This window comes from Acomys russatus, chromosome 16 (assembly GCF_903995435.1).
Source record: "Acomys russatus chromosome 16, mAcoRus1.1, whole genome shotgun sequence".
Taxonomy (NCBI): domain Eukaryota; kingdom Metazoa; phylum Chordata; class Mammalia; order Rodentia; family Muridae; genus Acomys; species Acomys russatus.
In genome coordinates this window covers 6,073,330-6,087,219 of record NC_067152.1, presented here as the reverse complement: position 1 = coordinate 6,087,219, position 13,890 = coordinate 6,073,330, and the positions used below count along the sequence as shown (strand labels likewise).

At 53.6% G+C, this 13,890-nt stretch overlaps 1 protein-coding gene and 1 long non-coding RNA gene across 3 annotated transcripts in view; both read left to right on the top strand.

Annotated features, from left to right (window-relative positions):
- The window catches only part of Ksr1 (kinase suppressor of ras 1), a 139,867-nt gene that overhangs the window by 109,574 nt on the left and 16,403 nt on the right, over positions 1-13,890 (top strand). For both annotated transcript variants that reach the window (XM_051158086.1, XM_051158088.1), the window contains 7 exons: positions 408-831; positions 2,529-2,533; positions 4,763-4,823; positions 7,014-7,097; positions 9,638-9,699; positions 9,791-9,894; positions 12,820-12,985. In XM_051158086.1, the coding sequence (XP_051014043.1) occupies positions 408-831; positions 2,529-2,533; positions 4,763-4,823; positions 7,014-7,097; positions 9,638-9,699; positions 9,791-9,894; positions 12,820-12,985 (906 nt within the window). The remainder of the gene's footprint in view (positions 1-407; positions 832-2,528; positions 2,534-4,762; positions 4,824-7,013; positions 7,098-9,637; positions 9,700-9,790; positions 9,895-12,819; positions 12,986-13,890) is intronic.
- LOC127200039 (uncharacterized) lies at positions 7,104-8,139 on the top strand. Its single transcript, XR_007832020.1, has 3 exons — positions 7,104-7,241; positions 7,435-7,482; positions 7,964-8,139. It is a non-coding gene; the product is annotated as an uncharacterized LOC127200039 (long non-coding RNA).

Below are 13,890 nucleotides of genomic sequence, written 5' to 3'. Positions count from 1 at the left end.
TATAAAGACTAACTTCATATGGTACACAAAAAGGTTATCCCAGCCAGGCATGGTGGCGCACGCCTTTAATCCCAGCACTCGGGAGGCAGAGGCAGGCGGATCACCGTGAGTTCAAGGCCAGCCTGGTCTACAAAAGGGAGTCCAGGACAGTCAAGGCTACACAGAGAAACCCTGTCTCGAAAAACCACAAAAAAAAAAAAAAAAAAAAAAAAAAAGATTATCCCAACCCAGTGGAGAGTGTGAGGTCAGAGCTGATGGCCTTGTGTCACGTGTGTACCATGGAAGGTAAAGCTGGGCGCATAGTCCGCTTCAGAGTAGCAGTGTCACCTCAGTCAAGGTGTCATGCTTTCAGATAGTAGTGGCACTCCAGAGTCCTTTGTATTTCTGACTGACTCCTTGGCCCACAGGAGGGGAACACAAGGAAGACTCTGGTTGGAGTTCCTCAGAGGCACAACGAGAAAGCAGTTCGGGGCCTTCGGTGGACATGCTTTCCCCACTGGGCAGAGTGGGCATGGGCACGCAGGGCGCTCGCTCCATCTCTGTGTCCGCCCTGCCCGCCTCAGACTCTCCAGTCCCCGGCCTCAGTGAGGGCCTTTCGGACACCTGTATCCCCTTGCACACCAGTGGCCGGCTGACTCCCCGGACCCTGCACAGTTTCATCACGCCCCCTACCACACCCCAGCTACGACGGCACGCCAAGCTGAAGCCACCAAGGACGCCCCCACCGCCAAGCCGCAAGGTCTTCCAGCTGCTGCCCAGCTTCCCCACGCTCACACGCAGCAAGTCCCACGAGTCCCAGCTGGGAAACCGAATCGATGAAGTCAATATGAGGTAAGTTCGCCCCGTGGCTTCCCCTTAGGCACATAGAAAGGACTGACAAAGCATGGAGAAGAAACAGGTGTCTGTCCCTCTCGCCCAATAGGACTGAATCCCAACAGATCTCTTTCTGTTCATACATATAAAATTATGCCGTGTATCAGTCAGAATGGGCTAGACTAAGCCACAGTAACAAACAGGCCCCAGATCTCCAGTGTTTAAAATGCCAGAGACTTGATTCTTATAGGCTAGCAGAACAGCCACCTCCCCACCCACCCCAAATCTGGAACATTACTTATTGGTCACTGGCAGGCTAAACAGTGAACTCTAGATGTTGTTTACTGGCAATTAAACAGAGTTGCTCCTGAGGATCCAACCAATGAAGGATTGAAAATACTGCAAAAGAGCCGGGCATGTGGTTTCATGATAGAACACTTACCATGTCCAACACACAAAAAGAAAACATTTTGGGGGGGGGGGAAATTCCCTGTTGCTGTACTGAACGTGTACCTTTTATCCTTATTTCTTAACCAATACAATATAATAATTTAAATACTTAACTATTTAAACAAATAACTATTTAATTATTGCTATATATTATATATTAAATATATATAGCTATTTAAATAGCATGTACATATGGTCTAAAGGCCATAAAAACTGTGCTTTCTCCCCACCGCCAAATCCATGCTAATCAAAGCACCCGACTTAAAAACCTGTTTGTGGCATACTGTTGTATAACTTAGCATGTCCCTTCCGGTGGCCATTTACATCATTGTGGGTCTTGCTGTTTTCTTTGGGTTCTTTTTCTAGTTTCCCGGGGTGTTCAGGCACCTGGCTCTTCTCTTTGGTATGGCACTCCTTTTCTAGAGGGTTCCTAGGGCCTTAGCATCCCTCTTGCTTTTCTGCTTGCACAAAACTTGTCCTGGGTCCGTGATGTGTCTCATCCTGGATGGCTGAGATGACTTTGCATTATGGAGCAGACACCCAGGAAATCCATGTGCTGCCCTCCCTATCTAACTACGCCACCCCAGATGCAGCTGTAGAGCACAGGATCGTTGTTGCGGGCCTCAGGTCCTTCAGAGAGGGCCTCACAGTGGCCTGCAGCCACTGCGATGCCTTGGTTTTCATTTTCTCCTCAGAAGAGCTTTGTCTCGATCCCATGTTCAAGAAGAGAATGGATCCTCAAGCCAGTAACACCTCTGGCTTTGGACCTTGGGGTTCTGAGTCCATCCCCCACCCAAAACCCAGTCACCTGATTCACCTGACAGGGACTCCCTGGTGAGCTCCAAGGGCAGCAGAAGTCCTTATTCTCCCTAGCTCCTGCCTCCTTTGGGAGAGGGAAGCTCCAGAAGAGAAGCCAGGCTTGTCTCTTCTTGGCCCTTCCTAGAATCCACCCTTCAGCCCTTCATGGCTGATTTTCTGCTCTCCTAACAAGTGCCCTGCCTCTGTGACACACCAACCCATCCCCTTCTTCCTGCACCTTGGGCAACCCCCCCCCATGGGTCACATGACCTGGAAGACCCTGTGTCTTCGGTGGTGAAAGAGGGGGTGAATCTACTATGTTGGGTGGCAAGCAAGGCTTACACAGGGCAAGGTCTCTCTGGCCCTTGGCCCAGCCCTTGGCCTGCTTTATTACCAGATAGTTTTCCAAGCGCCGGATGAAGCAATGTTGTGACTCCACCCCCTTGCTCTCCTTTTTGTCTCTCCAGGTTTGGTAAGAACCATTTACTTTCATCCCTTCTGTCACTGGCAGCCGTGTTCGAGTTGCTGTCCCCATGTGTTCGAGTCGCTGTCCCCATCCAGGCTGGATTTCTCTGACCCCACTTAGCCCTGTTGGCTGTGCCATGGTCCTGAAACAAGTGCTGGAGACCACCTCGTGAAGTAGCTCTGAGGCGGCTGGCCTTAGCCCAGCCCATGGGAAGTAGAGACTTTGAAAGTGTCTCGGTTTTCCCAAGAGCCCCTTGCCAAGCCTGTCTCCACCTTGCCATCGCTGTAGCAACCCCCGTGTCTACTGCTGCCTCAGAAAGCTGTGCCCTGAGTGGGACAGGGCTCCACCTAGAATCCTGCTGATGGAGACAAGAGACAGGAATTCCCCCAGGCACCCTCCAAATCTGAGGGTGCAAATCCTTAAAGGGAAGGAGGCCCAGGCAAGCCTGGAGCCCCCCTTCCTCTTACCCCCTCCCCATCTTCCTCACACATACTCATTCACAAACTGTGGGGTCATGTGACTCCCAGCAGAGGGATCAGCTGGGCCTCCTGAGCCAGCTCTGGGTGGTCTGAGTGTCCCAGGAATGCCTGGGGCTTCTCAGTGAAATAGCAATGTGTTTTTCTACCCGCTAGATAATGATAGAGGCTGGGGTAAGGCCTGGGGAGAGAGGGCAGGCAGGGCTTGGCAGGCAGTAGCATTCCTAGAGGGAGATGCTGCACAGTCCTAGGAAGGCACCTGCACTTCTCTCTCTAGGACCTTACCAAAGCCTGCACGGCTGACCCCAGGACATCCTTGACTATCAGTACTCACTCTCCAGTGGCTGTGGTGGTGTAGGGACCATAGCAGTGAGGCTGTGGGGATCTCAGAACCAGTATTTCGTCTGGATCCAGAGCAGTGCTGCCTGGCACAAATGGTTGCATCCTTGTGGCCGACAGGTCAAATCAGAGGTCAGGCTCTGAGCTCGATGACTGGGCACTCAACTTTCCTGCTCTATTTTCTGGAACTGGCAGCTCATTCACACCTCGCAGAGTGCTGTGTTTTGACAGCCTTGGCTGCAGACGGAGTGGGGTGGCCCTAAGAGGAAGTTGAGGGCAACAGCCTCCTGGGGGACGTGGCAGGAAGTTGTAGGTTCCCAGTCATCCCGAGGGTGGCAGAGGACCTTTTGTCACAGTCACAGTTCTTTGGTGTGTGAGGGAAAACCTCCGCCCCTCCTTGTGCTGTTGGATGTGTGGTGCCTGGCCTTAAACCAGTCAGTGTAATGTGAACACCAGCTGTGTGAAAGAACGTTAGGAGAGAGGGGCAGTAGCTACCCTTGCTTAGGTATGGGCTGACTCAAGGGACATATGTCACCTGAGTACTGTGCCCTGATTTTTCTGGCTTATAGAGCCCTTTGATACATTGGATAAAAGTCTAGATCCTCTCTATTAAGCAAAAGCCAGCAGTAGTCTCTGATCAGGGGAGTCTGGGCCCCTAAATCTTTCCTTAGGGCTCCGAAAATGGGGCACGAGTTGGTCATTTAGGCTATGAGTGATGGACACTACCCAGCTGTGGTGTGCAAAGCCAGCCTTGCCAGAAACACTGGGACATTTGTTCTTAGAGGACCCATGTCTGGGGGGCCGGGGGAGCTCCCAGGGGGACCTGCATAAGGTGAGGAGAGGGGACCTTCCAAGACTGTTATCCTCCTTAGCAGAGAAAGAGAAACGAGTATGTCCCCCAAGGCTCAAGGGATAGCCCAGAGGAGCCATATCTTCTCCTCGCTCTTCCTGCCTAGATCAGCAAGGACTGTTCCCAAAGTGTCACTGGCTGGAAGGGTGCAGGTGGACTTGCATGGATGACCAGCCCAGGGCCCTCCACTGAGGTCGAGTTTCCACCGGTGTAATCAGAATTAGCCAGAACCGAGTCCTAAAGGCGATGCCCGTGAAAGGGGGCAAGAGGCTGGCATGCATATGAACTCCTCTCACCTTTGTACTCCTGCTGCCTCTCACCAAAGCAGACCCAGCATATATAGACAAGTGTGCTAAAGGCAGAGCTGGCCAGCATGAGGGTGACCACTACCTTGTCTAGCTGGGCCTGGCCCATCCCTGTCCGGTGGATGTCAGTTCAGGGCAGCATGCCTGCGCTACGCAGCACAGCCGTGGGCCCCATCTAGCCTGTGATCGCTGAGCTAGAGTGTCAGGCATGAGCCGGCTCCACAGAGCCTTCCCAGTCCACGCAACCTGGCATCTTTTCCCACAGATCTCCCTCATGGGTCCCCGCAGCTGGTACGAAGGGACATCGGGCTCTCGGTGACACACAGGTAGGTTCAGTTGTGAGCAGGTGCAGAGCTGACCTGGGCTCCCCGGGGCACTGTTGGGTCTGTCTTGGTTGCTCTTTGCCCCTGGCCCATCTGCTGTCTTGTAACAAGACTTTCACCTACCTCGAGCTCCTGACTGACTTAGCCAGACAGCTTTTGGGCTTTCTGGGCCCTCTTTGGGTCTTGTTCTCATCCTGCTGAGGGAAAACAGTTTCTCCCCTTCTCCGGGTTCAAGAAAAACAGAATCACAGTCCTGGGAAGAAGCCACAAGCTTCTTACACACTTACCTCCATGCCATGTGTGTCCTCTGCGGCGCGTATAGAAAGCCCATGCTCCCACACCCTGCCCATATGCTTCTCCGCTTGGCCATCTGGATTTATTTTGTTTTATTTTTTTGAGACAGGATTTCACTGTGTAACCCTTGCTGGTCTGGCCTGTCTATGTAGACAGGCTGGTCCTCGTGCCTCTGTCTCCTGAGTGCTGGGATTAAGGGTGTACGCCACCACGCTATGGCGTTCTAAACGGCTTCCAGGACAGTGCCTGTGGTCGCTCATGCTAAAATCTGTTGTAACCACAACAGGGAACACTGTCAGGGACTCGAGGGCATTGCAACTTGCTAGGCCCTGTGGTTTCCATGGAAACGGTGGGGCTCTCTTTCAGCTGTGTTGATGCTGGCCTCAAGTCCTCACCTGAGGGAAAGTTTTAGCTCCTGAGGGTTGAACAGTGCGCGTGAGGTCACTGTTAGAGGGCAGAGCCTAAGCACCAGTGTAGAGGACCTCCGCTTGGAGTCTTGTCCATACCAGAGTCCCACAGCCGCTGTCTGAGGGAAGACGGTCTGGGGCACACACAGCTAGGACAGGCCATTCCCCCCCCCCCCCCCCGCCCCCAAACACACGCCTCTCTGAGTTGGTTTTCGACATTCCTGGTTCCATATAACTCCTGGAGGTGGTGGCATCCTGCTGTTACTTAGACCTATTGTGTATGCATGGTGGTTTTTTTTAAAGATGTATTTATTAATTATTATGTATACAGTGTTCTGCCTGCATGTACACCTGCACGCCAGAAGAGGGCATCAGATCACATTATAGATGGTTGTGAGCCATCATGTGGTTGCTGGGAATTGAACTCAGGACCTCTGGAAGAGCAGTCAGTGCCCTCAACCTCTGAGCCATCTCTCCAGCCCCGACCTACTGGGTTTTAAAAAAAGAACATTCCTGTCTGTGCTTTCCCTGGGCTGGTTTTGTGCTGGAGGATGTCATCCATTTCTCCTTCTAGTCTGTCTATTACTTTGTTTTTGTTTTGGTAGATTTTAGGCTGAAAAAATCCTTATGCTCAAAATTCAAGAAGTTTCAAAGGGTAGAGAGGAAAATCACTCACCCTCTTGACCCTAGTTTCTCAGTGTGCCTGCAGATAGGTCGTGTACCCATCCAGAGACGATTTATACAGGCACGTGTGCATGGATGTTCTGTTTCCACAAAACTGCACATATTACAGCTCCATGCTTTGCTCTGCCCCCTCTTTAAATCCATGTGATTTACATGGAGTAAAACACACGCATGAGATTGTAGCTCTTCCCTGTGTGGTGCAGATGAGGGTAAAAAGCATCTCAGCGCCTTGAGAGTCTCATCCTGGGCTCTGCCCAGTTGATCATGCTGCTGTCTGCCATCACTCTCCGGGTCTGTCATTACAGTTGGGCTCTTGCTGGCTGTGTTTGACCTTCACAGCAACGGCACTGTGTCCTCTTAGTCTTAATTTTGTCACCTTGAGGTGACATTTGGAGGTTGTTGCACTTGTGTGTGTGGAAATAGCTCCCGTATCCCAGCTCTATGTGCTCCTCCGTTTGGAGGGATGGCACTGTGGTCACCTGATGGTGGGCGTGGCTCTTTCAGCCTTGCTGTGGTCCATGGCTGCAGCAGCACTGTGTCCGTATGTCACATGGCATCTCATCCTGAGGACCAACGTGTTGAGGACCAACGGATTGGAGTTGCTGTAACCGAGGGCACGCGCACTGGTGCTTTGATTGCTGGTGCCACCCTTGCTGCCACTGACAGCACCAACTTTAATATAGTGACAGCAGCTGGGAAATGGGGGAAGCTGTGACCCAAGCCGAGTACACAGCTCCTGGGGTTCTGGGATCAGGCCAAGTCTCTCTTTACCTGGGCCCAAACCAGCGCACGTTTCTTCCCGCTGCAGGTTCTCCACAAAGTCCTGGTTGTCGCAGGTCTGCAACGTGTGCCAGAAGAGCATGATGTTTGGCGTGAAGTGCAAACACTGCAGGTGATGGGCGAGGGCAGGGAGCGGGCGTGACGTGCACACACACTGCAGGTGATGGGCGAGGGCAGGGAGCGGGCGTGACGTGCACACACACTGCAGGTGATGGGCGAGGGCAGGGAGCGGGCGTGACGTGCACACACACTGCAGGTGATGGGCGAGGGCAGGGAGCGGGCGTGAAGTACACACACACTGCAGGTGATGGGCGATGGCAGGGAGTGGGCGTGAAGTGCACACACACTGCAGGTGATGGGAGAGGGCAGGGAGCGGGCGTGACGTGCACACACACTGCAGGTGATGGGCGAGGGCAAGGGAGCGGGCGTGACGTGCACACACACAGCAGGTGATGGGCGAGGGCAGGGAGCGGGCGTGACGTGCACACACACTGCAGGTGATGGGCGATGGCAGGGAGCGGGCGTGACGTGCACACACACTGCAGGTGATGGGCGGGGCAGGGAGCGGCGTGACGTGCACACCACACTGCAGGTGATGGGCGAGGGCAAGGGAGCGGGCGTGACGTGCACACACACTGCAGGTGATGGGCGAGGGCAGGGAGCGGGCCGTGAAGTGCACACACACTGCAGGTGATGGGCGAGGGCATGGAGCGGGCGTGACGTGCACACACACTGCAGTTGATGGGCAGGGCAGGGAGCGGGGCGTGACGTGCACACCCACTGCAGGTGATGGGAGAGGGCAGGGAGCGGGCGTGAAGTGCACACACACTGCAGGTGATGGGCGATGGCAGGGAGCGGGCGTGAAGTACACACACACTGCAGGTGATGGGAGAGGGCAGGGAGCGGGAGTGACGTGTACACACACTGCAGGTGATGGGCGAGGGCAGGGAGCGGGCGTGACGTGTACACACACTGCAGGTGATGGGCGAGGGCAGGGAGCGGGCGTGACGTGCACACACACTGCAGGTGATGGGCGAGGGCAGGGAGCGGGCGTGACGTGCACACACACTGCAGGTGATGGGCGAGGGCAGGGAGCGGGCGTGACGTGCACACACACTGCAGGTGATGGGCGAGGGCAGGGAGCGGGCGTGACGTGCACACACTGCAGGTGATGGGCGAGGGCAGGGAGTGGATCTTGCCCATTACAGCAGCCCTGTTGTTTAACTCTTGGGGTCCTGTCACATCAGAGTCAAAGGGCTTCTTCTAAGCAGCTGTTCCCAGTGCCACTGGGCACACCAGGCACTTGGGACACCTTGGTGGGTAAAGTGAGGCACTCTAGGAAGAAAGGAATATTAGAAGTGAGTTTTTAAGAAGGAAGAGAGATTCCATTAGAAATTTCTAAGTAGAGCAAAGAGAAAAAAGAATTCAAAGGCAAGGGAGAAAAGAGGACTCCTGGGATCTAGAAGGAGTTCTGGAGTTGAAAGATGGGCTGCCTGACCGGCAGCAGCAGGAGCGGAGTTGCCTCACGACTGAGCAGAGTGAGGGGAGTAGGAGGTTTTATACTAGCCCAGCTTTGTTGTGTCCTAACATACGGTTCCCAGTGGCAAGGACGATGAGCAGGAACAGCCCGTTGGCTGCTATCTGGTTGTCCGCACACCTTACAGAGAGAGGATGGCCTGGAGTCTCCCTTCCCAGCCACCCTTGCCCTGACGTTGCTGTGTGATGTGGGACAAGGCACTTGCCCTTTCTGGGCTATGTGTTTACCACTTGGACATCTTGGGAGCTGATCCGTTTAGATTATCTGAGCCACCATGAGTAATAGCCCTTGGGCTATCATGAGGACTGAGGCAACCATGTCTCGTGTGCAGGTCAGCCTGATGGATCATATCCTGATGACTGCCCCTGGCCTCTGAGGAGCTCCTGGTCATCTGACTATACATGAGCTCCTCAGCTCCAGTCCAGGTGTGGCCAGCACATTGGTGGCCCCTACACTGTACTGCACTTGCTGTGGTAGGGTAGCCCCGCACCCTATTATTAACAGGAACATTAAAATCTGTAGGACAAACTCGCTAGACCCAAAAGAGAACCCAGCTCTTTCCACTCCTGGCTAGGGACTGCCCATCAGGCCATGTGGCTAGTATCTGAACGAGGGCCCCTTTGGGAACCCCAGGGTCTCTGGTAATGCTGGTGTCTTCTCTAGACCGTTTCTTTTCTTTTTCTTTCTTTCTCTTAAAGATTTATTTATTTATTTGTTATACAGTGTTCTGCCTGCATGTGAGCCAGCAGGCCAGAAGAGGGCACCAGATCTCATTATAGATGGTTGTGAGCCACCATGTGGTTGCTGGGAATTGAACTTAGGACCTTTGGAAGAACAGGCAGTGCTCTTAACCTCTGAGCCATCTCTGCAGCCCCCTTTGGAGTGTTTCTTTAAGGTCAGGTTTTCCCTGAGCTTTCTGAAGTGGAGAATGTTACCCCCTTTAAAACCAGGGGAAGGGTTTTTGGGGGCAAAGAGGAAAGTAGCTACAGCATGTAGGGTGCCCCACACCTTGGAGCTAACAGTTGATGAGATCTTTGGGGAAACTGAGGCCATAGCAGGGTCATCTGGGCAATGCCGGGAGGCCCCTTGGACCGCTGACTCTGCCTCCTTTGCAGGTTGAAGTGTCACAACAAGTGCACAAAGGAAGCCCCCGCCTGCAGAATATCCTTCCTCCCAAGTGAGTGCCCGCTGTCCCCTTCTCCCACTTCCGAGGACCAGGGTACATCTTGTGGCATCTGTTTCTAACAGATTCTCTCCTTTCTAAACAGTAGCCAGGCTTCGGAGGACAGAGTCCGTCCCCTCAGATATCAACAACCCAGTAGACAGAAAAGAGCCCGAATTTCGAACCCTCCCTAAGGCCCTGACCAAGAAGGTAAGCTGATAAGGCCCTGCGGCCTACGCTCCCTGTGTAGGGAGCACTACCACTCCCATCCCTGGACTCCCTTCCACAAAGCACCCCCTCATCAGTCTCAGCGGGGAAGGACGCCATGCTGCAATGCAAGATCTGTGGCACAGGCAGGGTTGGGGTACTCCAGAGGTCCCCGCTTAGCCACATAGCAAGTCTGGTTCTGTCCATATTGGAGTTGAATGTGGTGATCTCCCAACACACACACACACTCTCTCTCTCCCTCTCTCTCTCTCTCTCTCTCTCTCTCTCTCTCTCTCTCTCTCTCTCTCTCTCACACACACACACACACACACACACACACACACACACACACACACACACACACACACACACACACACACACCTGTGAGCCAGAAATTCCTGAGCACTTCCTTTGTGCCAGAAACCTAGAAGTCCCGAGGAGCACGTCCATCTTACAGATGCAGAAATTGAGTCCCAGGCTCCCGACAGCCCATTCCTCATGGTGTCCCTAACTGTTTCCTCACGTAATGGAAGAGCGCAGCAGGTTTCCCCCTGGCCTCTTTGGTAATGACAGTGACCCTGTCTGTGAAGACCCCTGTCCTGATGGTCTGAGCAGCCCCCAGATCCTGCCCACTAACACTTAGCCCCGTGGGGCTGGGTTTCAACATATTGACTTCTAGGGGAATACAGATACTTGGGTCCTCAGGCCTGGCTGTGAGTGTTCACTGTTCCCTGTTGTGCTTCTGTGACTTTGAATAAGTGACAGGACCTCTCTGAGCCTCAGTCATGGGTGGTGTGGAGCGGGGATGACAGTGCTTCATGCTCAGAGTGCTAGAATTGGGGACACGGTGCTGGGTGGTGGGTGTATGCATCCTGATTTTAACTCCTACACTAGCCACCTTCCCTTCCCTTCCCCATTTCCTTTGGCACTGATGTCCCCAGAGATCCAGGCAGAGCTGTCCCTTCCCACACGTCCCTTGCATCCACACTGTCTCCTAGCTCATGCAAGACTGTCAGAAGCGTTTGCATGGGTCACTAAGTGGATGAGCAGCCTGCACAGTAGCCACTGCTGCCCAGTCTGTGGGTGACAACGCAGCTGAGGTCGCAAGTACGTCCAGGGCCACACGGGTGCAGAGAAGCTCAGCCTGCTCTTGTGGTCCATACACGCCTGCTCAGCCTGTTCCAGATGATGGGCATCTGGGAGAGGGCGGGGAGGCCTGGAGCCTTGGAGAAAGAATGAGGATGCCGTTTTAGTTGGTGCCACGTCGGGGCAGCCATCCTGTCCAGCAGGGCTGACTTCAGCTCTGAGTTTCAGAGCATACTGCACACCCCAGCCTTCAGGTCTTCAGAGAGAAACCTGTTATCCATGGCACTAACTGGTTTGACCCTGTTTTGTCTAAGGAGTTTTTTTCTGCCCTCGGAAATAAAGACATTGGGCCAAATCTGTAGAACACCCAACCCAGAGTGCCCTTGGACACCTCTTGGGCCTTTTGGCCTGGTTAAATCTCAAATCAGGATCCCAAGTACTGTTTGAGCCAAGGTAGCAGGCCTACAAAGGATATTTTTTTTTAACCTATAAAAGATTTGAGCAAGCATTAGACACCTGCTGTGTACTGCATACTTGGCCTTCGTTTTACTGCAAATCCACACAGCAACCCTCTGGCATAAGTGATGATGTGTCCACTGTGTGGCTAAGGAAACGGAAGCTCAGAGAGGCCAAGGGAGCTGCCCAGAGTCGCCCAGCTAAGCAGTACCAGACCCCTGGTGGGATTCCCAGTCAGCCTGCATCACAGCTGCTAATGCTGCATGTAGCTGCAGACAGAAGAGCCGAGCCTGAGCCTCCTCCCCAGCCCCTGCCACCCTGGCCTCCTTTGCAGGCTGCACCCCTGACCCTGGGGTTCCCTGGGACCACCCTGACTCACTGTTGAAAACCATCTACCTGGCTCTGTCCTCACAGGCACAGCCAAGACTTATACTTGCTGACCAGAATCTACTGGTACGTAACCCTCATCATCAGAGCTAGAAAAGCCCTATTTCCTCATCATCACATGATTAGAAAAGAAAAAAATCACCTCCCACAGGTAGACGGTACTTGATAAAATAAATGTCTCTAGGGCTGGGGAGATGGCTCAGCTCATAGAGTGATTGCTATGTGAGTGAGAGCACCTGGACTGCCCAGCACACACGTACAGACCCAGGCATGAGAGCCATAAACACACCGGGCAGTGGTGGCGCACGCCTTTAATCCCAGCACTCGGGAGGCAGAGGCAGGCGGATCACTGTGAGTTCAAGGCCGGCCTAGTCTACAGAGTGAGTCCAGGACAGAATTGACATAAACACTGGTCAGAGTATAGATTCAATTCACTAAGAAGCTGGGTGCCCAGCTCAGAGCCAGGCAGGTGCTGCAGTGGGAGAGATAATTGTCACAAACCAGCCTCGGCTGTCTGCAGCTGACGACTGTACGTTTAGTTGCCTTAGGTGCAGAAGTTCTAGAAAAATATAGTTCCAGGCAGGGTTCCAATGGGCTTTTGGGGAGAAGTAGGAGCTGCAGTAAGAAAGATGGGCAGCGGCTGGAGAGATGGCTCAGCAGTTAAGAGCACTGTCTGCTCTTCCAGAGGTCCTGAGTTCAATTCCCAGCAACCACAAGGTAGCTCACAGCCATCTATATACTGGGATCTGTTGCCCTCTTCTGGCCTGCAGGTGTACATGCAGATAGAGCACTCATATACATAAAACTTTATTTAAAAAAAAAAAAAAAGATGAGCAGGAATCTTTTAGGGACGCCCTTTCATCACACAGTGGAGTCCCAAGGGTCTCCTGTCTTGAGCTCCACCCACGCAGATGGAAGGTGTAGGGAGCAGAGGAAGGTTCCAGCAGGGCTAAGCTGAGCTTGCAGCCTTTCCCATCCTGGCATCTCTGGTCTTGCAGGAGCACCCGCCAGCCATGAACCTGGATTCTAGCAGCAACCCATCCTCCACCACGTCCTCCACACCCTCATCACCGGCACCCTTCCTGACCTCGTCAAACCCCTCCAGTGCCACCACGCCCCCAAACCCCTCACCTGGCCAGCGGGACAGCCGGTTCAACTTCCCAGGTACCATGCTTTTGGGCTTTTCTGGGTCCTTAGCGATTCCCTCAGACCCTCTCCCCATCTCCCCCCGAGAGCTGAGTCTGCAGAGCATCTGTTGAGAATGGGATTGATGCCACCGTGCCCTTCACATGGATGAGGATGCTGGAGTTAAGGAAGGGGGCGCGGCCAGCCCTGCCTTGTACATTGGCAGAGCCTGGGTTCTTGGGGGGTGACCCAGGCTGCCAGCCTGTGCTCCTGGCAGCTCCTGCCCAGCTCATCCTCTCTTAGGGCTGCCATCTAAGCTCAAGGGTGATGTGACAGGCACAGTAGGGAGCACAAAACCTACAAAAGAACATAGGGCCTCTGTTGCAAATCCAGTTCTGTGATTGGGGCTAGCTACTCAAAAAACAAAAACAAAACAAAACACATATTCCTTCTTGTGCCAATCAGATACCATAGGGAATTAGAGTAAGGTGGTCTCCACTGAACTAGTGAAGACATTGAGTACCGGGGCAACTCTGAAGGAACAGAGCTGAGCCCAACTGCCCTCAGATGCTGTGCACAGACCTGGGTGCTCTGGATCCGTGGGGAGAGGCCAGGATTACATCCTTTCTTGCTCTGTGTTCTGGTCAGCTACCCGGGGCTGCCTTGTCTCCAAGGAGCACAGCAAAGCTCGCTCACCCACATGGCACTGAGCTGTTGCCTTGGCATCCTTGGCAAGGGACCTCAAGCCTCAATCCTGGGCTTTCCCTGTTTGTAGCCATGATGCTTCTGTTTGCTGTAACCCACAAAGTCCAGAACAGTCCCCCATCACTGGTTGTGAAGTTCTAAGCCCAGAAAGACAGAGTGCCACCATGCATGCCCCTCAAACCCTGACCTGGCTAGTGGGACCCACACCAACCCTATACACAGCCAGCAGCTGGCCAAGT